The sequence below is a fragment of the Pezoporus flaviventris genome, unplaced genomic scaffold (genome assembly GCF_033815535.1).
Source record: "Pezoporus flaviventris isolate CSIRO_AGI_PZ_B2104156 unplaced genomic scaffold, CSIRO_AGI_Pfla_v1 ptg000006l, whole genome shotgun sequence".
In the NCBI taxonomy this organism is placed as follows: Eukaryota; Metazoa; Chordata; class Aves; order Psittaciformes; family Psittacidae; genus Pezoporus; species Pezoporus flaviventris.
Genome location: NW_026892554.1, coordinates 18,126,011 through 18,151,336, shown reverse-complemented (window position 1 = coordinate 18,151,336; position 25,326 = coordinate 18,126,011). Strand labels below are relative to the sequence as shown.

At 42.4% G+C, this 25,326-nt stretch overlaps 1 protein-coding gene across 4 annotated transcripts in view; it reads right to left on the bottom strand.

The window, feature by feature from the left end:
• The window catches only part of USP3 (ubiquitin specific peptidase 3), an 80,323-nt gene that overhangs the window by 33,593 nt on the left and 21,404 nt on the right, over window positions 1-25,326 (bottom strand). For 2 of the 4 annotated variants that reach the window (XM_061447240.1, XM_061447241.1), the window contains exon 2: window positions 18,027-18,151. Coding sequence is in view for 1 of the 4 variants with exons in the window: in XM_061447239.1 (XP_061303223.1) it covers window positions 8,317-8,407 (91 nt within the window). In the remaining 3 variants the exon portion in view is untranslated. Of the gene's footprint in view, window positions 1-6,411; window positions 6,888-8,316; window positions 8,666-18,026; window positions 18,152-25,326 lie in introns of those variants that run through there. The other 2 variants (XM_061447239.1, XM_061447242.1) reach the window with 2 other exon arrangements.

Here is a 25,326-nt window from a genome sequence, read left to right as displayed (position 1 = left end):
GATCGTGTTCCCAGTTTTTGACTGCACATTCAATTGTGTATTTAAAAAAGGCAGTTGCCGCAAGTATACATGCAAGCTTTGGTATTAACTGACTGTAATGTCTGTTTACAGTCAGGAGGAACCAAAAATACTGAAATGAGCATCTCAACTAAACATGTGGGTAAAATCACAAGCCAGAGCCAGCATTCACATCCACAGAAGTGCACTAAGTCAAAGCAGAATGCTAACATTATTTTACGATCTAGGAGTAGGTTCCAGAACTTACATACTGCGTTAAACATCTGTGGTTGTTGACTGCTTGGGGTTTTCTTGGTTTAGTTTGGTTTTTTTTTTGTTTGGGGTTTTATTTTGGGCAGGGAGGGGTGGGGAGTGGTGTGTTTAAACTGCATACACATGTGGTAAAAGGATCTGCTCTGCGTTTTAGGAACTTAAGGCTAGTCAATTCCAGATGAGTAACTATAATGAAAACCAGGTGACTGGAAAGGGAAGCAAATGTTACAAGAGTAATTTTTTTAAACCTTCAAGTGGGCTAAAGCCCCATTCTAGACAGAGAACACAGGAAAAAAAGAACATTACAGGCTTTGAAAACTAGAAACATGTTCTTCACCTTATGTACAAGCCAGCTGGTTTACTCTGTAGGTTTTAAAGAGTATTCCAATTTGTTTTCAAACTTCATGTCACATAAAGCTCTCCTTTCTATCCTACTGGAAAGCCCATTACAAAAGGTTCATAAATAGACCATATTTGTTCTAAAGTGTTTGATATTAGAAAACTAAATATTCTATTTAACAGTATTTCACATGAGCTTCTTTTGTTAGACATCCTATTGCCTCTTCTAGAAAAACAGCATCCTAGTCAAAATGAAACCAGACAGAAAGGGAAACAGGGTTTAATTACACTATTTCAAATGTTGTTTTAAAATCAGCTAACACCCATGCACTAGAGGAAAAAGAAAAGATCAAATTTAAATTACATTTAAATCAAAGCAAGAGAATTCACAAGGAAGCAAGTTTCCTAGTAAGCATTACTAACAATGCAAAAATGTTAACCATTCTTTCGGTGTTTCATACCCTCGTAACAAAGAGCCGCACAATGAATAGAAGTCTCAACGGTATCAGTCTTAGCCTGACTCAAAACACATTCAAATGTACGAGAATTCAAATAGACTCTGAAGAACATTTAAAGAAACAAACAAGCAACCCTCACTCAGAGCTACAGAAAAAAAAACCAAGTTATTTCTTCTGCTATTATCTTTCAGCCAAAACCAGAAAGATTAAGCTTTTATTGAGAAAACAAACAAGTCATTTTGTGATAGTGAGCGAACTTATGAAATCAACTAATATATGCACTCTTGCGTAATGGTACATGTGGTTTCCTCCTCTTTGTCGCTAAATAAAAGTACTGCACAGTCTCACATAAGAAATTTCACAGATGGTTACAATGAACCCCTCTATTTCAAGAGAGAATCATATATAATTCAGACATACTGAACAACAACTGAGTAAGAATATAAAACACGGGTAAGTGAACAGTTTTTCACAGAACAAATAGGTCAGTGAAGTCCCCAGCACATTCCTAACACTGAAGAATGTTTGTCAGAGAACAATGTGATTAGCTTCATCTGCATGTAATTCACCTCCCCACTTACACTCAGCCACACTGGTTTACAGTTTGGTATTTGGATTATGCAACCAGAATTCCACACTGAAAACTCTGAAGTTGAAAATGCATGTGTTTTCTATTTGCCTATATTCTTAATCCAGTAGTGGAAAAGCAGACAAGGAGGTAAGAAAAACTTCTTTCAACCAGCGTCAACAGACCCATTAGCTCCCTAGGAAGTGGTTAAACGAACGACGGGGGGTGGGGGAGAAGGTGCAAAAAGATCACCTACAGCAGCCATACACAAAGACACCAGAGCATGCTGTGCTGCTGCTTTTTTACGGTAAAGAAGGTGGTCACTTAGCATTCCAACCACACACACAGGTGTCAGCTTTCAGGCTACAATACTGCCATATTTTTTGGTAATTTAGCCTTTCTACACACCAACTCAAACTTCAGGTTAAGAAATGTCAGCCATTGATCTTCCTGCACATCCTACATAAATCACATCTTACCTGACAGCAACAGTAAGAGCACTTGCATTATTTTACTAAACAATCATGGCCAAAAAGCATTTTTAAAAAAAATTAATTCTCCTTTACATTCCAAAACCAATTTCTAGTTGTTTGGCACTTTGATAACTGATTAACAACCAAAATTAAATACACCCATACACATGTTTATATATTTAAAAATTACATGGGTTTAGCCCTCAGAAGAAAACAGATATTGTTCCTCATTACAGTGGTAGCATGCCAAGAAAAATCCATTACTGAATCTTTATGTTAGAGTGAGACATGCAAAAACTCATTTTCAAGCAGCAGCCAGAAAAAACACAGCAAAGCCAGCAGTGTAATGTAGATTTTAAACCCTTAAAGAAAGGAATCCTTACGAGTCAGTGGTCAGTTGCAGGTCAAAATATTCAAGCTAGAAATGCGAGAGAGAAGAGGGGAAAGACAGCAAGACGACTTCTTGCTTTCTTTATATAACCTAGTAATTAATCCATCTATTTGCAGTTCCCACTATTTCCTTCCTACTTCCCCAATACTAGCAAAGACACATTAATAAGCATCCCTGAGAAGAAGAAAGAAATCAAGCGTTCAGTGGACAAGAACATTATCAAATGAAAAAACTTCTGAAACGAAGGTGGAAAAAAAACCTTCAAAAAGGGCCATGGCTATCTTGAGAAAATGCACTTGTATTTGGCCATGGACAGTCAGACGCTCACATTCGCACAGAATCCTAAATGATGGGCCTATAAACTACCTTGAAAAATCAGTATCTGTCTGTTTGGTGTTGGTAAGGACCTCCTACACCCACCCCAAGCCTGACTGTAACATGCCACTTGGAAGCTGAAAAGCTGTCTGCTTGCAGGACTGGGAGGTGAGCTGGCAGTTCAGACTGCTTAATGGTTAAATGTCACGTACAGTTTAAAACACCCTCTTACAATTAAGGAAACAAATCATTATGGATACAAAACCTTACACTACCCCCACCATAACAAGGACACAGTAAAGCAGTAAATATTTTACCAGCTATAATTCTAATTCACTCTACAATAAAAACTGTTTCCTTTAATCATCTCAAAATACAAATCAGAAAAGCCTTAACTAGTTTTCAAAAGTAGATTTCTGATTTCTAACCTCCATGGAGTATTTTAATTAATGGCCTTTAACCACATTTTACCTAGGCAGTGAGTGTTTGTTAAAAAATGAAGCAGTTACTAAATGACACAAGTAGCACTGATCAAATGAGAAGTGGCTCAAAGCTTAATTTCATTCCCAGCTGGGTCTGAAACTTTAGGAATCCCAAACACAGGTGTGACAAAAACATAACTGGTCTAGCTCTGTGGGCCTCAGCACCTTGCAGCAATCAGTAAACTAAAGAATAGTGCCTTTAACACCTGCACATCTTCAAGGTCTTGGGAAAGGCAGGTGAGAATCAGCCTGATTACATTTAAACCAGCTGTAATGAGATTTGCACTAATCTGGATAAATCAAGAGTCTGCCATGTACACATGAGCCTCTTTCACACACCATTTGTGTTTGCTTCCCACTTCCACAATGCCTCCTTATCGTATCAACTATACAAGAGAAAATTAGGACCTCTATTAATAAAAAAGAGAAAGCAAATGGAGAGACAAACAGTCACAGAGATGAAGAAACTACCAAGGAGAGATTAAAGGGAAAGCAAAGAGGGTCGAAGTTTGTGTACCTGAGCTTTTACAGTATGTTTGTTCTGGCACTGACTGCAAGAGTCCAGTGCCAAAAAATTTTGGCAGAAGCTGTTCCCTACCCCAGCGAAAAGAGAACAGCGTGACTGATTTAACTGAGAAAACACAACCAAAAAGTGAAAAAACATCGAAAGCAGTCTTATCAGTACAGTCATGTTCGTCAAAGTTCTCCTACTCAGCTGAAAACATTTGCTCTCGCATATAAATAAAGCATTTGGTGATGTTCAGGGTTATTCTGAACCGAGTTTCCCAAGTAATTTACTAAATTACTTTAAACACAGAAAAAAAGGCATTAATTCAGCATGTGGATCTCTACCATAATCATGGTTCACTAGGCCTCAGACAGCTTCCTGGTGCGAGCTCTCCTCTGTACTTCCTATGGTCCCTACGTCATGTGCAGATGCCACGATACATGTTTCTGACCAACAGTGAAGTTACAGACCTTACTCAACAGCAGCTAGAATGCAAGAAACAGATGCCAGCCAAACACATTTAGCTTCTGCAGGAAATACCCATCCTCAGCCAGAGCTGCTCTTCAATATTTAACAACATTACATTATTTAAGAAATAGTATTCAACTGACAGTGATCTGAAAAGCAAGCTTGAAATATACCTCAGAAGTTAATTCCCCTTAAAAAAACAAACCCAAACCACCAAATCCTCCTTTCAGCAGACACAATCCTACCTGCCTGCAGCTGTTCTTCTAAAAAAGTAAATTCAAATTCTACATCGAACAATCAATGCACCCATTGAGAACAACCAATGAATCCTTAACCATGCACTAAAAAAGCTGGGAAAACTCTCCAGACTTGCTCAGGTGTGCTTGGAAGATTGCAATCTCTCTGAGGTGAGGCCTGGCTCCTTGTGGTTTGACGAGACTATGACAAGTTGTTGAGAAATACCACATCTGAGCTGTTCCAGGGTGCTTTTCATAATTACATGATTTGCACAACAGTGCCGAAGGTGTGGCACATCACACACATCAACTGATGCAGCCTGTGACACTCCAGTCTTCCCAGCACCTCCAACTACTCTGCTTCCAACTTCAGCAGAACTTTCAGAAACTGGAGTGCATGAGAAGACTGCACTCTAATCAGAGTTTGCAGACATCTGCATGCAGCGTTTCATGTGACAGCACTGATTAAAAACCATTTTCAGTTCCTGGACAACTTCTACTTTATACATTTGTCTCCCCTCCTTTTAAATACCCAGTAACAACAACCACCGCCTGCCTCTGGATCTGCCAAAAGACATTCTGCGCTCGCTTTTGATAGTCTTAAATCTCCTCAAAACAAATGCATGCTAGTTTCTGCCTTGCTTACTGTACAGAGCACACTTGACCGCATAAAATAACCAGAGGGAAGCATGTCATTTTCTAAACAGGGGTCCTTAAACTCACAGACTTCTGAACTACACAACAGAAACAGAAGTTCTAGAGACACATAAAAATGAGCACACCATTACTCTTTAATTTGAAGCAAACCCATTCACAGTTGGATCAACATACTGTTCACTGCTTCCTCTTACTGCCTTTTTTTTTTAAAGGGTCTTCCTTCATCACCAGACCTCTGTAACAACTCTGCTAGGTAGCTTCAAGGGTAACTTACATAGGCCAAAAGAGCAATTCAGGCTGGTGCACACGCTTCTCTAATCAGCTCCTGAGCTTCAGTAAACTTAGCTTCTAAGTATCAGCATCAAACACAACACTCCACTTTATAATGGCACAATATTCAATATCAATTAACAATATTCAGAAGTGCCTCCATATATACCTTGTGAAGTTACTGGCACAATCACGAGGTTTTGTGGAGAGAAGGAAAAGGTACTTAGCCACCATGCATTACTCAGGCAGTGTGACAACTCCAGCTCCTCAAATCGCAGGATAATGATAAAAATAGCCCCTGGCAGTCTGAACTAAGAACTCCCTACTCTGCAGCGATGTTTTGCTCTCACTGACACACCAGGTGGCTGCCAGAAAGCTTCCTGTATCAGTATCTTCACTTACTCTCCTTTTCTGGAAAGGTCAGCAGCAACTCAGAGCAGGACTGACAAGTTGTGAGTCACTGTAAGACAACGTGCTTGACAAGAGGTGCCTTATAATTACAGACTACAGAAAATTACCTTCTAAATGTTTTTCTCCAACTGAGGCAACACCAACAAGAAAAATAACTTAGAACCTTAGAAAACAGCACCAAAAGGAATAGGAAATGCATTAAATTTTAAGATATATTAATTCATACATGGGAAATTTTCTCCTTTTAACTTTACGTTACCGAGTTACAGCAAAACCAGTAAATAAGAAATGGTATTTATTGTGAATTGAAAGAAAACACTATCACTTATCTTTAAAAAATCAGTCTCATTAAAATGAACACCAACAAGAGACAGTAGTCTATACACCATTAGGGAGTACACGTAACAATACTCACATACTGCTAGCTGGATCTGAAAAGGGATGCACTCTTACTAGACTAGTAGAAATGCAAAATTTATCTTTAAAAAGAACAGTTTTCATTTGCTTTAAATCAACAAGAAATTGCTGGCTGTTCATTGGAACGTTTTAAATTCAATGTACCTACCTTCTTCTCTAGCTACTTGTTAAGATTTCAACGGTTATGTGAGTACTGTCTGACTTATTAGCTTGGATTTCCTAAAAAGCACAGCAGACAGACAGCTGCGCTCCCCTAGACACAGTGCTGCGATCAATCTGTGCAGTTCCCCAAAGTGTCCAGCACCGTCGTCCTGCCTCCAGCTGTAATAAATCAGTTGCCTGCCCAGCAATTGGCTCTTCTGATAAGTGTCGGTTTGCGAGAAACAGCTCTGAACAACAAAGAAAAATTCGCTCTACTAGCTGAACTTGCTGAGAGCCAGCACCCCTAACAGGGTCCTGGAGCTGCATTCTGGCTAGTTCTTGAAGTTGGAAAGTTATAATACCAGAGCATATATTTTGTTTTGGCACCTTTATCTTTTTAAAGCTCCCTGAAGGGTGGTTCCCAGCTACCATATGCTTCTGGTTGACAACTTTGCTTACCACTGATATTCTGAAGATAACAAGAGTTAAGACTTCTTGAAATTGAGTAAGAAACATTAGGGACAACAAATTTTCCTGTAATGCTCCTTTCCTTCTAATAATTTCTCCACATTATTCCACTGTAAAGTGTACTCCCTCTAAAATCAAAAGCATTACAGAGTAAAATAACTGGTTTTGCCAAAGGAAGCAGTAGCACTACCACACCTTGGCTCCAGGAAACTGCAATCAGGGAAGGACTCAAGTAAGCAGCAGCCTTCCTACACAAAAGCACGGACACCGCGAGACAAAAGACAACCATCTTTCCTTTAAAAAAAGGAACACCTTACAATATCCAGCGTTTCAGTGCTCCCTGATCACTCATTTCCAAATGAGCCTTTCTCTTCAGGGCACAAGTCACGCTGCTTCTGTAAGTGGGGACTACTTCCTTAAGTTGCATCTACTTTCATAACAAGCTACAGCCATCAAAAAGACGCAACAAAAATTACAGCAACCATCGGCGGTTGTCTGCACAGAAGAACAGCACCTTTAAAGGGAAAGCCCTCTAACAAACCAGACCACGCACCATATGAGGGGCACTACTGAACACATTTGAAACTACATTTCGAAGACTGTCATTTACATTGGTATTAAATCAGCGAGCAAAGTACCAAAACCAGATGGCCCCTACACTCCTCCCGAGCCAGAGCGCAGAGTGGGTGAGCTAGACCACCTTCACTGAGCTGCTCCTTGGCCCCAAGGGGGGCCCAAGCGTCGCCTTCCGCCTCAGCAGTCCAATCACAACTACACTCTCTAAAGTCCTTTCAAAAATGCCCATTATAAAAACCAAAGTAATCTCAGACCGATTTACAAAACACACGGACCCCACAGCAGCCACCGGCTCCTCTCCTCCCGGTCCCAGCAGCCAGGCTTCCCCAGGACAGGGCTCAGCGCGCAGCTCCTCCGGCAGACAAAAGGAGCCGGGAGCCACGATCCCGCATTCCTCCGCGCCCGGCGGGGCGGGGGGCGCCGGTCCCCGGCGGAGACAAAGTCTGCGGCTCACGCCGGCCGGCCGCGCTCCCGCGACGGACAAACTGCGTAGCAAGGCTGGGACAGGGACCAGGGCCGATGCCCCCGGGCTACCCCCCTCACCGGGACATGTAGCGGCGGCTCCGCGAGGAGCAGGAGAGGTGCGCGGCGCAGCCGCGGTCCTCCCGCACCGCCCGGCAGAGGGGTCCCGCGGGGCGGCCCGCGGCGAGCCGAGGAGCCTCTCCCCCTCCCGAGGCCCCAGGCCCACCCCGGCCGCAGGGCGCTCTCCCGCCGACGGGCAGCGGTCCCCCTCGAGGCCCTCACCGGCCACAGGAAACAAAGGAGCGGCCGAGCGGCGGCGAGAAGCGCCCGCCCGCCGCGCGAGGGCCGCGGGGCCACCTCAGGCCGGGAGGGCCGGCGCAGCCTAGGCCGCGGCGGGAGCACTCACCGCTGCAGCACCAGGAGGAGGGCGAGCCCTGCGGGAACTTGGCCGAGTCGGGCGCGATGCAGACGCTGGAGCCGAGATGGGGGCACTCCATGGCGGGCGAGGCTGCGGGGCGCGACGGGCGGTTCCTCGCGGCGCTACAGCAGCGGCGCCCCGCGCACAACAGCCATTTTATGGACAGCGTCGCGATCCGCGCGCCGGGCTTTGCGGGCAGCCGCCCTCCCGTCCGCGCCCGCCGGCTCCCTCACCCCGCCTCCCGCCGCCCGCCGGGCTTTCCGCGGAGCCGGCCTCCCGTCCGCCGCTCCGCCCGCCGGGTTTTCCGCGCTGCCGCCGCTTCCCGTCCAGGAGAGGCGGAGCCGGGCCCCGCCGCGCCGTCCCTGCTCAGAGACCGGCGCGTGCGAAGGGCGGGCCGCCCCTGCGGGACCTGAGGGCCGGGCCGGGCCGGGCCGACCGGCGGGAGGGCGGCGGCCGCCCAGAGGAGGCCTGCGGCGGGGTGACCCGACCCAGCCCAGCGCTCTCAGCCTGGCTCCAGAGCAGAGCTGCTCCAGCCCTCGCAGCATCTCCATGGCCTCCTCTGGCCTCTCTCCAACAGCTCCACATCCCTCTTGTGCTGCTGCCCCAGAGCTGGATCAGGACTGCAGGGGGGGTCTCCCCGGAGCGCAGCAGAGGGGGAGAATCCCCTTCCTCGACCTGCCGGTCACGCTCTAGGGTTGCAGCCCAGCACACGGGGGTGGATGTCTGGCTGCGAGCGCACACGGCCAGGTCACCGGGAGCGTCCCAATGCTCCCGTCCTCCTCAGGACTGCTGTGCCCGGCCTGTAGTTGTGCTGGGGACTGCCGCGAAATGCAGTGCCAGGCCCAAACTCTGCCTCAGTTAACTGCGGGCACGAACCGCAGAGCCGGGTGCTGCCCGGAGCAGGCACGTCCTGTCCCATCCCGTCCCGTCCCACCGCGGGCGGCAGCTCAGGCAGCTTTGTGCCTCTGAGAGACCACATAAACTGTGTTTGTGGCGAGGCAGATGCTGTACTCAAGCAATCTGTTCCTGAAGAGGCACGGTCTATGGCATTTGTTCACTCCCAGTTTTAGAAAGCTCCGTGGTCTAACTTCTTCCTAGAGACAACAGGATGTCGTAGTAACCTTGGGTCTCTGATGGTTACTTGCAAATGCCTTTGCCTTTAAAGAGTTACCTGGCCTCAAATTCAGCCTGTTACTGGACTTCCCACCCTGTGACCATAACCTTTGTGTGAAGTGGCAGTACAAGGACAGATGTTGTATTACAGGTTTTCCAGACGACACAGAATTACAATTCTATATCTCAGAAATGTGCATGCTTAATGTTGGGATCATAATACCAGAAATTCCTGATAATACCTGAAAAAGAGGGGATTTTTTTAAACCTAAGGAACTGTGACTACTCCTGCATATTAGGAGTGTTAGGCCTTTTCCCTTACTGCAACTACTGTGAGAAATACAGTTTTGCCACTGGTTTTGCCTGTGACCAGCACGTTGACACAAAAAGCATCTATCTCAATGTACTTCACATGGCACAGCACTATTTCACAGAAGATTATTTTAGAAACTGACAAGTCTATATGGATTTTCTGATGAGCTACTTGAAATATTCATATGAAAGATGGCTCGGTGTGACAAATCTCCTTGGTAGAACACTGTTCTTTTTTCGCACTATTTACACAAGGGAGGAAATTCCGAACATTTTCTATCCAATTCTCCACAGCACCAGAAACCAACTATACTCACTGGAGTTAGTTTGTATGTGCAGCTGTGTAGTTAAAAGCAAAATCACTTTATCATTACAAAACTGTGAATTAAATGGTTGCAAATGTTATCCTGACACAAAACCATGGAGCTTCCTCACAAACCTGTCGTATTTGATCTGTCACGTAAGTAACAGTCCCAGCATGTACTTTACAGGTTCTACACAAAGTATGTATTTGTATCATTTTCTAACAAATATGCAAATAGAGCAAAAATTAATTTGGAGGACAGAATTTTAAAACAATGAAATGTTTTCACTGTTTTAAAACAAAAGAACAAACAAGTCTTAACATCACTACTTTGACATACATCTAGGAATTACTTGTACAAGTTTAAGGAGCAAAAACGTGGTTGTGTTAGCAGGTTTATATATTAGACATGGGGCTCCCTTGTTTCTTCTTCACTCTGCCACAATGTATAAAGAAGACATACATTACAATAAAGCAGCAGTTTGACTGCAGTTGCTGTCTTTTCTAACCAATGCAGATGTTTAATTTTCTTGTCATTCCCCACCCATCCTTACACACAAACAATGAGAAAGAAACCTCAACTGGATCTGTACTTCTCATTCTCCCCTCCCTACCAGCGTCACTTGGCCTTCTCGCAGTAGCATTTTGCAACCAGAATTTAACCAAAACAGTCAGTTCTTATCTCACTGTATGCATTATGTTAGCAGTACATTTAGTTTTTTAAAAGTAAAGAGCTGGTTAAATATGGTAAATAAACATGTTTAAATCCTTCTAATTATCTACTTTAAATTTAGCACTCCCATTCATGACTTTACAGTTGATACAATATACATGGAGAGGAAAACCAATTATTTTCCTAAGTAAACCAGGATCTGTCTCAAAAGAGCAATCACTGGAATTGAACCCCTGCCTGCACAAACTACATCTCTACCAAAAGCAATGTTCTGAACTCATTAGAGCTATGATACCTACTATTAGACCAGTTTTTCTAAGCATAGCCATGTTGTAAGAGTATCTTCTGGCAAGACAGGACTAGACCCAATTATGAGGTAAGAGTCAATGGGTGATGCCATCTTGTTTCCCCAAGCACCTCATGGACTTAACAGAGTAACAGTCTGAATAGGGTAGCAGATAGGAACGAGGACTACTGGTGTGGGAGTAGTGTCTTTAAGGGAAGAGGAAGATGAAAAGGCATGATGCATTGCAGCAAAACTGCAATGAACATAGTGGCTTATGGAAGAAAGACATCTGCAGACATTAGCAATACAAAGCCTATGTACTGCTTTGTCTTATGAGGTCCCCTTTTTAGTCCAGAAGTCTGCAAACTTGCAGACTTCTAAACAAAGAAACCCCATGACTTTGGTTTAAGAGGCTTTTGACCATCATCTACCATCTTTATTTCAAGCTGGGACTACCGAACTTGCAATATTACACACAAACAAAAATGTTCTTTCACTCCTGCTATGGAGTTATTAAGATCCCCATAACAAAAGAACAAAAGGTGCTTGGGATTGCAAGGAGGTTGGGAGTGACTGCACAACTCTGCCAAGTACAGCATTTCCCAGAATGACAGACACCAGTTTCAACACTGGGCAGCATTTAGGTGTGAGAAACTACTAAATAAAAAGGTGTCAGCTTGCCAAGGTAGGCCCTTCATTTACCATCCCGGATGTTGCATGTTTAGAAGTCAAAACCATCCACACTGTGATACCTTATTCCTTTGCAAGATGATAACAGAGTTTTATTCCTCCTTTCATGGTTAGGTTGACAACCATTCAGCAAAACTTTTTAAACAGTGTTATTTTGCCCAAATGACACTTTTTTTGCATGTTTCTTCATTTTAGTTGCCATGCCCACAGCAAATGTGGTAGCCTTTACATTTTTTACCTCTGGTTGCCAAGATAAATACTTAAGTAAGGATGATTCAATCTGTTAGGGAGTCATGATGCAAAGCAGTTATCACATGTGTGAGGGTGCACAAACACAGTGTAAAAAAGGGTATCTGTAATGCAGCCTCTTTGCCTACGGAAAAATAGTTAATAATGCACTATGAGCACTTGTATCTCAAAGGCACCACTACAGAGGCAGTTTTACGTGGCTTGCAGTGAGGCCTACGTGTTGAATGCAGAGGAAAACTGTAGTAGAAGCTCTGGGTATAATTTTCCCTTTCAGATTGCTTTTTCAGTAAGATTTCTTGAGTACAAATCACTTAATTTGGAACTGGAGTCCCATTTCTTGCTCCCATCCTTCCTCAGAGCAGAGTGATTTAGATGATAACTAACATTAATCCTACAAGCATGCTCATTCTGGGTGCAATCAGTGCTGAACAGGAGCCTGTGAATTAGCGTTATAAATTAGAAATTTCTATTTAATATACTGCATAATCATCTCTACTACAACAAAGATATTCTACACAACATCCTCTTGTGGGCTGTTTGTAGTCATCCATATAGGCTCTATCTGAGATTATGAGAGTTAAAATTTGGCACTCAATTGGTATTTTGCACATATACTAACAATTTACAGCAGGGAAGTTTGCCTGGAGGGTTCTTTAGTTCTGCTGTATTTCTCAAAAATAAAATCTGTAGTCTTACATACCTGAAAAGCATCAACTTGCCTCCCTTATGTATGTATTATGACATGGTCTAATAATGCAGTAGCAAAATCTTTCATGTGACTTTGGCTTCCTTCAAAATCACCAGATGAACATCACCCAGTGTATCAAGTGAAACAGACTGTTGCCTTAGGTGACTTCCTCATTTGCTGTACAAATTGGAACGCATGGAATAAAGAAGGGAGGATGCCGCAGGAGTGGAATGAATGCTACCCTGAAGAACTAGAATATCTCCTCCCACAGCACATTTCTTCTTTACTAAGTGGTGAACTCAGAATATGTGGAATGAGATTGGCAGATGCACTGAACACTCAACTCAGAAAGGATAATAGCAAGCCTTTTGCACTGAACACAAAAAGCAGTAAACACTCTGAAAATACTACATGCCAATCCAGATGTAGTAGAAAGCTGACAGACTGGGCTTTCACCTCTTACCTCCCAAAGGTGTAAAAATGAAACATTCATATATGTTGATAAGAGCAATGGAAACTACACAGAAACCCACCATAAGGAAATGAATTCTCTATTCAGTGTAGATGCAACTCTGAAGCAGACAACTGGCATGGAAAATATTAACAGAAAGCATCATAATACAGTTAAGTTTTAGTACAGGGTCTTGGCATAATAACGCCTCAACCAGAGGCTGGCCTAGCAGCCCTGTGGGTTATATGCCACCTCTGCAGCAGACAGAAGCTTAGTGGCACGTATGAAAGCTCGCTACAGCACATGAAATACCACAAGCCCATTTCCGGCAGCACATTGTCTCATTAACAAATCTATTTCCATTTCCTGCACAGCCCCTGAAAATTAAGGTCGCGCAGTTCCGTTACAAGGCTCAAGATTCTTCTCTAAAAGGCAAGACGCCCAGGATGAAAGACAGAAGAGACAGAAGTGTAAAACTAGGCAAATGCCCAGAGCAAGCATCTTTGACAGTATTTAGAATATAAGATTGTGTAAATAAGCATGACTCTTCAAAGCATGTCCACGACACTTCTGCACACACACCTTGAGGGGGCGGTGTGACACCAAGTATTGTGCAAAGGAACCAGGTCGTGCCAAAGGACAGAATACTCTCCATTCCCTCCTGCTTACATCATCACTAAGAAATTACCTGAACTTCCACAGGATTAATGGTTCTCCCCAGTGCTAAGGAGGGATCCCTCATTTCTTAATGAGTTGCTTCTTGTAGGGAATAACATTGACTATGGCAGTACAACTGTATTGGGCTGACACAGGTACCATCAGAACAGAAGATTGCTTTTACATATGATCTTCCAGTGATGTGATTTCTGAGGGCCTCTGCTAATTTTACATCACTTCTCCAAGGATTCCAGAAACATCTTATAGGACAAAGGCAACACTCTGATGCAAACTTTGCCTTGTCTGCACTATCACAGCTTGGTCACAATGCAAGGTATAAATAAGGGTGAATGTGACTATTCTGCGGTTTCTGGTTGTGGGGTTTTTTTTTGAGCAAACCAAGTGAGATGTGAAAAATAAATGATAAAACTGAATGGTTTTAAAATTTTCCACATCGTTTTCTTAGGGTGTTATCTGTACAGACAAAAGGTTATTTTTAATTCATACTTTCAACAAATGCCTCAAAGTTCTCACGTCTGGCAGCTTTCCCACCAGATTTATCAATTGTTACACTGTCAACTGGAGTCTGTTCAATAATGCAAGTGCAGCAGGGTGACATCCAGCAGTATTATTTCATGTCACAGCACTTAGCTTTGACTGTATTCAGGTATGTAAATTTTATATTATTTCCAAATGCAGTCTTGAGAATATAATAATGATTCTGTACTTGTGTTTAAGCTACTCTTAAGATCAGCAGGCTTTATCTTATCTTATTCAAAATAGAACATCTTACAGCCAACACTACTAATTTCTCTTCATCACAACTGAACAAGGCTTATTCACTGATTTTTGGCAAACAAAAGAACTATATTAAAAAATAAAATTAAATTAGGCAGCTCAGTTTAGATACTGTCTCAGAGCACAAAGAACTCCCAAGCCTCCTGTTTAAAGAAGGCTTCGTACTACCTATTGCCTGGAATATGTGATAGCTGGGACCAGCCTATCCGCCTACCCGCTTCATCAAGGAAAGGAAAATTGTTCCAAAGCACTTGAGTAATTACAGATCTTAAAACTCACTATTTCTTAACATCACGTGGGGCAAAACCACAGACACTTCTAAGCCACAAACACTGCATGTTTAAATGACATGCAGGGTTTCCATTTCCCTGCTATGATTAGCTTGGTAACAAATTTAAGGAAAATAGACAAGAATCTAGTCACAAAAATTAAAAGAAGAATTACTCTTCTAACAGTCTGGGAGGGCTGGGAAGAGAATGAGATGGCACAGAATTTTACTATTTCAGATAAAACTCAGGAATCAGAATGTGAAATCAATTTGCCTGTAAAAAGAACATGTACAGAAAATACTGCAAGTGTTTAAATCCATTTCTAAAATCCCATTCCAAACATTTTAAAATGTTATGATGGGAAAGTCCCAGGACAAACTGGGTGAATTAATATGACTTTTTTCACCTCTAACATCTGTTATTATATGTATATACCTATTATATCTGTAGAATATTACTACAGTGAAAGTATCATATGTATCTGTCCACTGTACACAAACAGTATCACTCTTCCCTTTACATTAAACAAGACTGTTGATAGTCAAAATACGCTACAAGCTGGTTTTGCTTCTTTGTTTGGTGTAAGCTGCAAAGGCATCCCACCTGACTCTGTGGCACGTATTTGCTTCTAGTTTTGTACAAAGAATTCTGTACTGTACTACACACATACTGGATCTTGGTTCTACTTTACTGACCACAAAGTACTGTAAATATTAACCCAAAAGCTGCTAATGTCCAGAACATTTTGATTCTGAAGTGTTCTGACTCCAAAGCAAAGCGTCCTGGGGAAAAACCTGCCATTGTACACAAAGACAGTATACACACTACAGTGATAGCCGAGTTGAATGAGACCAGTGTTAGCTCACAAATGGGTGCATTTTATCCTGTTTGGAGATCAGTTCATTACCAGGGAAACAGGAATTTTCTTGCCATGTCACTAGATTACAGTATTTGTTATTATGTTATTCTTCAGGCTCTGTTATTCACAATGTTGAGTAGAATTGTGAGAAAGGCGACCACTGGTTCAGATTTCCTTTCCCCACTCCCTTTGTTTAACATCTGCTAATTCAAGGACTCAACAAGGCCCTCTGAGATTTTTCAACTCTTGCTGGAATTTGAAACTGAGATGGTAAAATACAGAGAGCTTGTTCTGAAATAGGAAGCCACCTGGACACCCTGTGAGCACTACTACTTCTTTCAAAGCAGTCTTGCTAAGCTGGAAAAACCAAATGCTTTACTCATTAGAGCAAAAGACAAATGTGCCATAATCAAAGAGCTTCTATGAACTGCTGACACGGGTAGCCCTGAATTTTGAAGATCAGAGATGTAGCTCAGTTTTCTGCGATGCTGATTTGCTTCACAGTAGAGGTCAACACTCAGTATATATTTACTCATTAAAATGCATGGCATTCTGTAGATGGGGAGGATCAGGAAGTTAATATGGAGCATGATACAATTTATATTCAAGCAAACTACCTGAAGACCCCTTACAGAATTCCAAATCTGCAATGCCTGTTACTTCTTTCACTTAGAGCCTCACACAATTAGACCCAATATAACCAATGCAGATATTTAAAAACATCTACAGGGCTACATTACTACTTCTCTACCTGCTGGCTCTAGAGTTTACCCAGGCTGGTTTCTGTAATGCCTGTGGGGCATTTGTGGAATTTATAGGGCACCATGAAAAATGATTTATTGGCATTCCCACGGGAAGTGCTTAGTAACTCATCCATTCTCTTATAATGCAACCATCCCCAATTCACTGTGTACCACATTAACAGGCATTTCTCTATGTTCTGAGATCTGTGTGTCTAAAAGAATCTAAGATAACACATAATTGCAGTAAACCCTTTCATTTCTAAGATTCCCTTTTGTTAAAAGGGTTCTCTAACAGCAGGGACCAGAAGCAAATGAGTAAGCTTGGTAAGACTTGCTGCATTTTGTGGTCCTTCCTTGCCCCATCAATAGTCACTGAAAGATAGTTAAGCAGCAACTGCATAACTACATTCTGCTGTCTTCACTGATTCACAAATCCCTATCAACATCATTCCATGTTTCATTTGAACCATGGTTCAAACATATAAGCAATATAAAACAAGCTAACTAACAGGATAACTGATCACCATCTACCCCTATTGCACGTTAGCACAGTTTTGTAAAGTAGCAAACAGCTGGAAAAATTATAGAGAGATCTCATCACAGTGATTCTCTCATTAAATTATTATTGTTTCAGTAGAAGATCACTTTGAATGTTCCATCATGTCCTAGAAATGTGAGACAGACTTCATTGCTGTATTGTCTCTATCTTAAGCATGGTATTTGAAGTAGGTAGAGATTGCCAGGCCTGCATTTAGAGCATAATGAGTATTGACTTTTGTAAAAATGACTGTGTGGTGTGTAGAGTAGTTTAAAAACACAAAAAGAGCTTTTAATTCAGGATACCCAGTTCTCCTTTGTCTCACTTAATGCCACTTCATGCAAGAACAAGGGAAAATGGCAGGCTCAACATCTTCCAGGTATGTAAGGGACAAAACTCTGAAGTACAGATTAACCAAGACATGCTTGCCAACCATAGGATAATTTTCTTTTGATGTAAGAGCTGTAGTAGATCAAAAGGCTGATCTAAATAGCCAGAGCATTTAGGTACTCATAAACATGGCATGTAATAATGAGCCTTGCTCCCAGGTTCAGGTCTTAAGCTATCAGTATTCCTGCATGAAAGTAAAGCTTCTCATTGCAGTTCTTCTCTGAGGAAACAGAGGCTAACAAGCCTGACTTGTCATTAAAGCTTCTCATCTGCCTTGACAATGCTGCATTTTGCCATTTCTAGGATAAAAGGCCAGTTCTCTTTCACCTTGCCATGTGGGAAAATGAGCAGATACTGTTGGTGCTGCAAAACCATGAGCCATATGCAAACACAATATACCTATGTACAAGAAAATTAAGAACTAGCACTACCTACAGAGTTTATATCTTCCTACAAGTATGTGCACTGTGTGTTTTTTCTATGTGTTGTTGGCACATGCTGCTTATACTGTTCAGAAAGTATTCTGCTCTCAGACTGACAAACATTGCAGGGTTATAGCAGTTTGAGGTTCTATTTACTTAGCTTGTTGCAAGTCATGAGGGATTGTGCAGATGCATCACTAAGGGCTGAAATGAAGTGCTTAAATTACAAGTGAAATTAAAAATCCATTTGACTTACCATCATCTAGACAGATCTATGCAGATAATGTGGAAAAACTTTTCATGTGTTGCCTGTCAGTGAAGAAGTCATTCCCATTTCCAGCAGCACCTCTGGAAGCAAATGGTCTGCAGCAGTTCACGGTTCTGTAATAAAAGAATATTCTTCAGGAATGCTCACAATTTACAGTGCTGTGTGATGCTGGTCTCCTTTTACCCTCATCATTTGCTATTATAACGTGTTTATTGCTCTATATGAAACATCATGTTGCAGCTCTAGACACAAGACTGCTGCAGTTAACAAGCTGGTGGGAGAACTCCCATAGCTCCATGTCCCAGAGGCTGCATGAAAAATCCCCTTGTGGGGAGGTTCCAAACCAGCAGCTGCACCACTGGAGCACTGCCTTCCCAAAGGAGTACAGGCCACAAGATGTGGACTCCCTGCATTCCTGGATGACAGCTAAGATTTTTTCAGAATTTTACAAGATATTTTTAAAATATAAGCAGAAAACATTTCATTTCATACACACCATTTTTTCATGCCTTCCTATGAAGAACTAGCCCACATTTCCCTCACCCTTTCCCCAGCCCTAGTTCCCTGGCTTTTACAGTCACTATTAAGAGATTTACATTTCTGGAAAACTACAACACTGACTTCTTTCACATTGGCTTTTAAAACCAACATCTGACTGGCAAAGTGTTTACCAGCAAGACAAACCAAGCAAGCTTTTTTATGCCTCCAAAGCTAATAAAATACTGCTTGGAGCACAGCTTGCCTTGCGTTTCTTCAGAGCAGAGCTCATTCTGCAAGGCCAACATGAGGAGACAGCTATTTTAATCGTCCCATAGTTGGTTAAGCATAGGTTCTCCTGTTGATTTAAAACAGTCTTAACTCAGAACACTAAGCCATAAATACATCTGGAGCTGAGGCTGAAGAAGAGTTAACTCATCTCTTTAGTTTTATTTTAAAATATACCTTTAGATCTTCCAATGTGTAGCAGACATTAGTGAGTCACTCCAGACAGCTTAAAGATATTTTGGAAAAGAGCTGTAAAGTGAGATTTTGGCTTTGTTTTTCTTTTCTTTTTTGTTCCATCATAAGCAGCCTTGGCTTTGCTATTTGGTTTTGTTTTGTAACAGAAGGAGAATTACAGTTGCATAGAAGTTTATGAGCACATATCATTTCTCAGCCACATAGACACGAAAGGACTTCTGGTCTGACTCTAGCCAGCCATCCTGTGTTGATGAAGCAAGTGGGGTGGTGACAAGGGGCCTTTGCGTTCATCCTCTATGCAGCTGCATCAGCTGCTCAGAGCAAAGAGCACAACTGCACCAGTGGAAGCAGAATACTAAGCAGTTTCACTGTGTTTTCAAGCCTCCCTGGTTCATACTGCTTTATGGGGTTGGCTGGCTGCCATGTGGAAACTATGCAGCATCTACAGGTATTTATAAAGGCAGAGAGACAGAAATTAAGCAGAAGTTAGTCAGTCACACAGACAATAACTGAAATCCAGCACAGGGACTTCTGGTACCCTGTCCTGATCACTCCCTTCTACCCTACCAGCTTCAACAGTTCTAGATGAGGCCAGAACTGATGTATCTGAATGCCTTTCTTCCCTATAGCAAGACTTTTGTCTGGTTACTTTTCCAGTGTCCCACAAATAAGCTCTTAAGCCAACATCATGAATGTGTGTGGTGAATAAAGCAGAACAGAGGCCAGCAACAAAAATGATCCTGTTATTCTGAGGAGTATTTCTGTCAGGATCCAGGAGTGCAAGGCAATGAGGAGAAAGCTGTGTTCCATCTTTAGCAGAATGCCTGTTTGCTGTACTCTGCTTCTTGACTTGTTTGCTTGAGCCTTTTTTTAACCCCACTTTTGGGCTTTCCAGTGTGTGCAGACAGGACAAATATAGTGACTTGCAAGTGTATACCTATTATTTAGTTGTTATATAAAGCTCACCTGAGAGCACCATGAATTCACAGTTTAGGGCTGCTGGAAACCTTGGCTAGAACTCTGTTATGGTCTGTGGCCACCTTACAGGGATCCTTTCTCATCACCCCCCCACAAGTATATCCTCAACATGTTTTTAAATGAGTAAAGAGAAACCATGTTAGTCACAGCAGTGACCACAGAAAAAGTTTTGCCTTTGGGATTCTTTTATTATTTCATGCAGCTTCACTAGGTAACCTTTTATAACTCAGGATACCATTTGTGCTTTTCTTGTGGTGGCAGGGGTCACCATCCTGGCAGGTGACACGGAAATTTTCTGGAGCCTATTTTAGACACCAATTCTTGTTGCACATCATTCATACAGTTGCCACTTCTCCTCCACTCCCCCACTCAGTGACTTAGGTCCTCAGCTCCACTCTAATGGTGTGGAAAGACCTGAGCCCCTGATACAGTGGAACCTAAGACAGGCTGAGAAACCAAAGATTGTAATGAAAGAAGGTGAGGGATCTTTCTCTAGAGGAGTAATGCCATTATTCAGATAAACGCAACAGGTAAAGAGAGCTAGCATTTAAAGCTTCACCTCTACTTGCCTTACAAACCCCATTTTAGTGTGCTTCAGAACACAATCAAAGAAAAACACTCTCAACTTTATATACCCCATCATTATTCCTCAGCCAATACCACTGTACAGCATCTCAGAAGAGGCAGTGCTCTGAGCCAAAGACCAAAACAAGATGCCTCTGCTTTACAGATGACCTGCATTTGGTTTAAGCTGACCAGTTCCACCTTAGTGTTCCCCATCTACATCCAGGCTTTCAGCAAATCTCTCATCTTCCTGTTTTCTTTGCCAGACCCTAAAAAGGCAACACTGCAGGGTGTAGCAGAATATTAAAACACAGATTTCAATAGTAATGACTCAGGCTTAATGGCCTGTCTGCAGAGCTCATATTCCTCCTGCCAGCTACCTCTACCCCTGCAGTTCACAGTTCCTAGAAGGTTGAATGGGTTTAGGAATCAATAGTGTATTCAAAAAGGAATACCTTGACTACAGAAGTCTAGAGAGGCTATTATAATTATTCCCTATTTTTCAAGCAAAAAATAATCCCCAATATTGTTTACTGCAAACAGAGAGCCAGCGGTTTTCCACAATCTTTTGGAAAATTCCCACAGCCCCACTGCAGAATGCTGCTGTCCCAGGGACTGACACACACAGGACCAGTGTCAGGCACTGCCCTGAGTGGGCTCCACTCACCTATGAGATTATTCTCATACCTTAAAAGTTACATAGCATAAACCGTGCCCTTGCAGAGCACACTGCAACCATGGCCAGTCCCTACACCCACAGTTGATTATAAAGCAGCATCATACCTGCTTTATAACATAATTTATAATGTATAATCCCTACTTCACCCCTGTGACTAAGAAGCTCTGTTAAGTCATGTTACCTATTAGCATCAAAAAGGTTAATGTTAAGCTTTGTATATACCCAGATTGTTATTCATCACATATATTTCCCACATGCAACCCAGTGCATGATCTTTTTCTCAGAAAGTGAACACCATGCCTTGAAATTAAGTGGCAATATATTTGGATTTCTGACTCACATGCCATGATTAGAAATATTTCTAACTGGTTATAGTTACAGCCACTGTAAATACAGCATTCACTCTACTGCCTTCATTGGTGCTGCTTAACCTATTCTAAGCATCACAGTTTAGTCTCCTGTTTAAACACAAGTTGAGTTTTCCCAGCAGCTGGGACCCAAGGCCAAGCTGCTTTGCAGTCATGTTTCACTACTTTGAACAGAAAGAAAGGTTGCAGAAATGGATGTGAATTTGTGCAGGTGGCCACACACAGTAATGCCTGGCCTCCTCACAGAGGAAATCCTGGAATGCTGCTCTGCTCAATCGGCCAGTTCCCAGCCCATTTAGCATACACTTCAGAACATGCAAGAACCCTTGAACTGGACTTCACTGGGGCTATTCATTATAGCCCTGCAGCAGAAATTTCTTCTACAAGGGTATACCATTTTTGGGAGTATTTATAATTTCTTGCAACCTGGAATTGCTGGAAGCATCAGCTTCATTTCCTTTTTCCAAAATTCCTGAGCCCACCGCTGTGGAATGTGTCTGTTTGACAAAGGCAGTTTGATTTAGTAAGTAAATATAAAAATGTGCATGTCAGAAATATTCCTGGCAGCTGGAATCTCAACTGCAGAGCTCATTTAGCTTTTTCCATACAGTGTGGAAAAATTGCAGGTGTTAATAACTATGCTGATATAGGGGTTATCATCCCCTAGGTCAGCAGGGTAAGCAAATCCACGAGGCCCACAAGGTCAGCAGCAGCTGAAATTCTCTTTTCAAGTAGCTATGTGCTCTATTTAGCATAGCTAAGCCTGAGCACTGCAGAAAGCAGCAGTGATCATCTTGGCTGGTGGTCATAGCACCCCCAGTGTACTACATTCAGGGGAGCTTGTGTATCTCCTGAACGAAAGCACATGTTCAGGTGTACCATGGAAAACAACGAGTAAATTTTCAAACTAAATCAGTATTTTGCTGACCTAAGTTACTCAAAAAGGTGGTCTGCAGCGAGATCACTTCATATGCCCTGAAAAGAAACACAGAGCTCTTGAAACAGGTGTCATAGAGGGTTGTCTTGGTTATGGACTTGGTTATAGCACTGCCCAGGTCTAATCATAAATGTCTCCATGAAAGTGTGTCATTCTCTAATTTTCCTTACCTAATGACCATTTACCCTATCATTGTCTAATTTCTACAGCACTATGCCCTGGGAAGCAATGTCCCACCTATTTTTCTGTTCCCAATTCTACACTGAGAGTGGGAGGAAAAACTGGTACAGAGTAACTTGACTGAAAATAACTGTGCTGGTAGCAGTGCACCTTCTGCCCTTTGAAGTGTACCTTAATAGAGGGAATGATCTGTTTTTAAAGCAGTTCTGTTTGTACACTGTGAGGCTGAGTTAGTGTTTACTACTTTGTGTCTGTCATGTTGAGGTGCCTCAGAAGCCTAAGTTTCAGCGTAATCTGGAGAAAATCAGCCTGTACTGCAAACTCCAGGTTAGCTGCATTGCAGTTGGATGGGGATAATATTTCGGTACCTTTGCTACAGGGAACTCTTGTAGCATAAATCAGCCAAGCTCCACCACTGTCTCAACTGAGACCAGCAAAAGTGAAAGCTTTGCAATCATCTGCTCTGGAGAAAACAAGGTAGAAAAAAACAGGAACAGAAACAAACAGCACGCAAATCTATAATCAGGCCAGACAGCACCCTGCACTTGCTCTTGCTTTTATAAAGGATTCCTGATCCTTAATTGAATCAGGTGGGGAGTGCTGCCTGATAACTGGGTCAGGGCCTCAAACTCTGGGGACTCTATTTTTCCCCAACATTGGGACATTAGGCAATCTATTATTCATCCCTTGCATTCCTTTGCCTCAGCTTTAAAATGTGAAATCACAACTAGGAAGAAACAGCACATGGAATCATACTACAGTCCAATTGCACTTCCATTCAACAGGGAATCTCAAGGCAACATGGAGGCCATCTGAAGCCTGTGGTCCTGCTGGGCGGTTGTGTTTTGTTTTTTTCTCCATTGTCCACATGATCTGTTCTTAGTTCTACTTACTTCATGCAACATTATAAACATGTATTTTAACGTGGCTAACACCCACATTCAGGAAAGACATTTTTGAGCATAATGAGTTGCATTAAACTTGTCCCATGCCCTTTTCAAGGTGACTATCACATTAGTCTATATGTTCCTACTGCCTTATGACTACTACTAACTGTATGTTAGGAGACAGTGCAAGCTAATGATTGATAAATCCCACACCACGAAATTTCAACCTGACCTTTCACACTGGGGATCCAAATCAACTGCTTCTCATGAACCCTATGAAAACCTTGCTTTGTCTCTGCCTTGGACTGATGCTGAGATGAAACCCAACTGCTAGCAACCTAAAATGTTTTGAAGATAGAATAAAATGGCAAGCCCTTGTGTGGTGGGTGCAGAATACAGGCAGGTAACTGTGTCAGGGAACTGGACTTTTTCTGAGGCTTGCGTTTTGCAAGCAAACAGCTTTCTATCCAGCCAGCCTTGAAAGCACAAGCACTGTCTGGAATTCAGCAGCTTGTCAGACAGGTTGCCAGTTACGTGAAGGCTGCTGACAGAACAATTTCTTCTACAGCAACCTACAAAATTCTATTCCCAAAACTTCAGCAGGTTACAGAAGATCCTGCATGCAGCAGCAACCATGTGCTGATAGATCAAATGCTTCCACACACTCAGCATGCCTCTCTGTACAAATGTGGCAGACAGCATCCTTGGTTTTTAGACAATGGCAATTAAAAAGCCATGTTAAAAATATTTTCACTATAGCTCATGCTAGATTACATCTGGCTGAACCGAAACAAGCAGAATTACAATCTAGGTTTACAAAATACTAAGGAGAAGTATGAGCGAGGACCTGTGCTCAACCACAGCTGCTTCCCAAAAGCTACAAGACATGTATTAGTTGCTGCTGCTCTCTGCAGCCTAACTTGAGAGGATGGAGCTACAGATGAGTTGCAGCAGTAGGCCAGAATCAACCTCTACAGCAGGTCCCTGCCTGGGATCTGTACAGAAGTGAGCCATGCTTCAGTCAACTTCCCTTTATTATCCTCATCAATTATGGTAGGAAAAAATAAGCAAGTCGGATAACATGGAGCAACAATAAAGCAGGTGATAAATAAAGATGCTGAAAATAAAGCTTGACCAAACAAAATTAATGCATGCTTCAAAGCTGTTACCAAGATGCAGTAAGCAGTTAGTAACAATTATAAATAATAAAGTACTCATCTAAACCTAACAGGCTCTCCAGTCCCACCTTCTGCTCCTCAACTACCCATGGTGTACTCAGTTTTAGAAGTTCTTCCTCAATCACTTTCAGAAGAGGACATTAACTTATACCCTGTGCTCCTCTACCCTTCTCCATGCATGTCCTGAACACAACATTAGACTCTGGGCTGTTTCGTGATGAGTTTTCCCTCCTCTCAGCTTCACGTGTTCTCCCAGTTCCAAGAGCTTAAAAAAAAATACCCCTTCTCGACAAGTTGGATGGGTTTTGTCTGAAGTGTCCATGGTTGCTCAGTTATTACTAATCCCACACATAGCCCCAAGTCTCTTCCCTCCAGTCCTCACAGAGCCCATTATGCTAAATGACACTGATCCAAAAATGGGAATTGAGGGAGACACTCTGAAATAGGCTGGAAAACCTCTGCTGTGGTATGGCCTGTAAGAAGACAGCTTTTTTAAGCATTTGTGTCTCTGCTAAATAATTTTTGCAGTTCCACATTTAAATGCTCTCTCTAAGAGC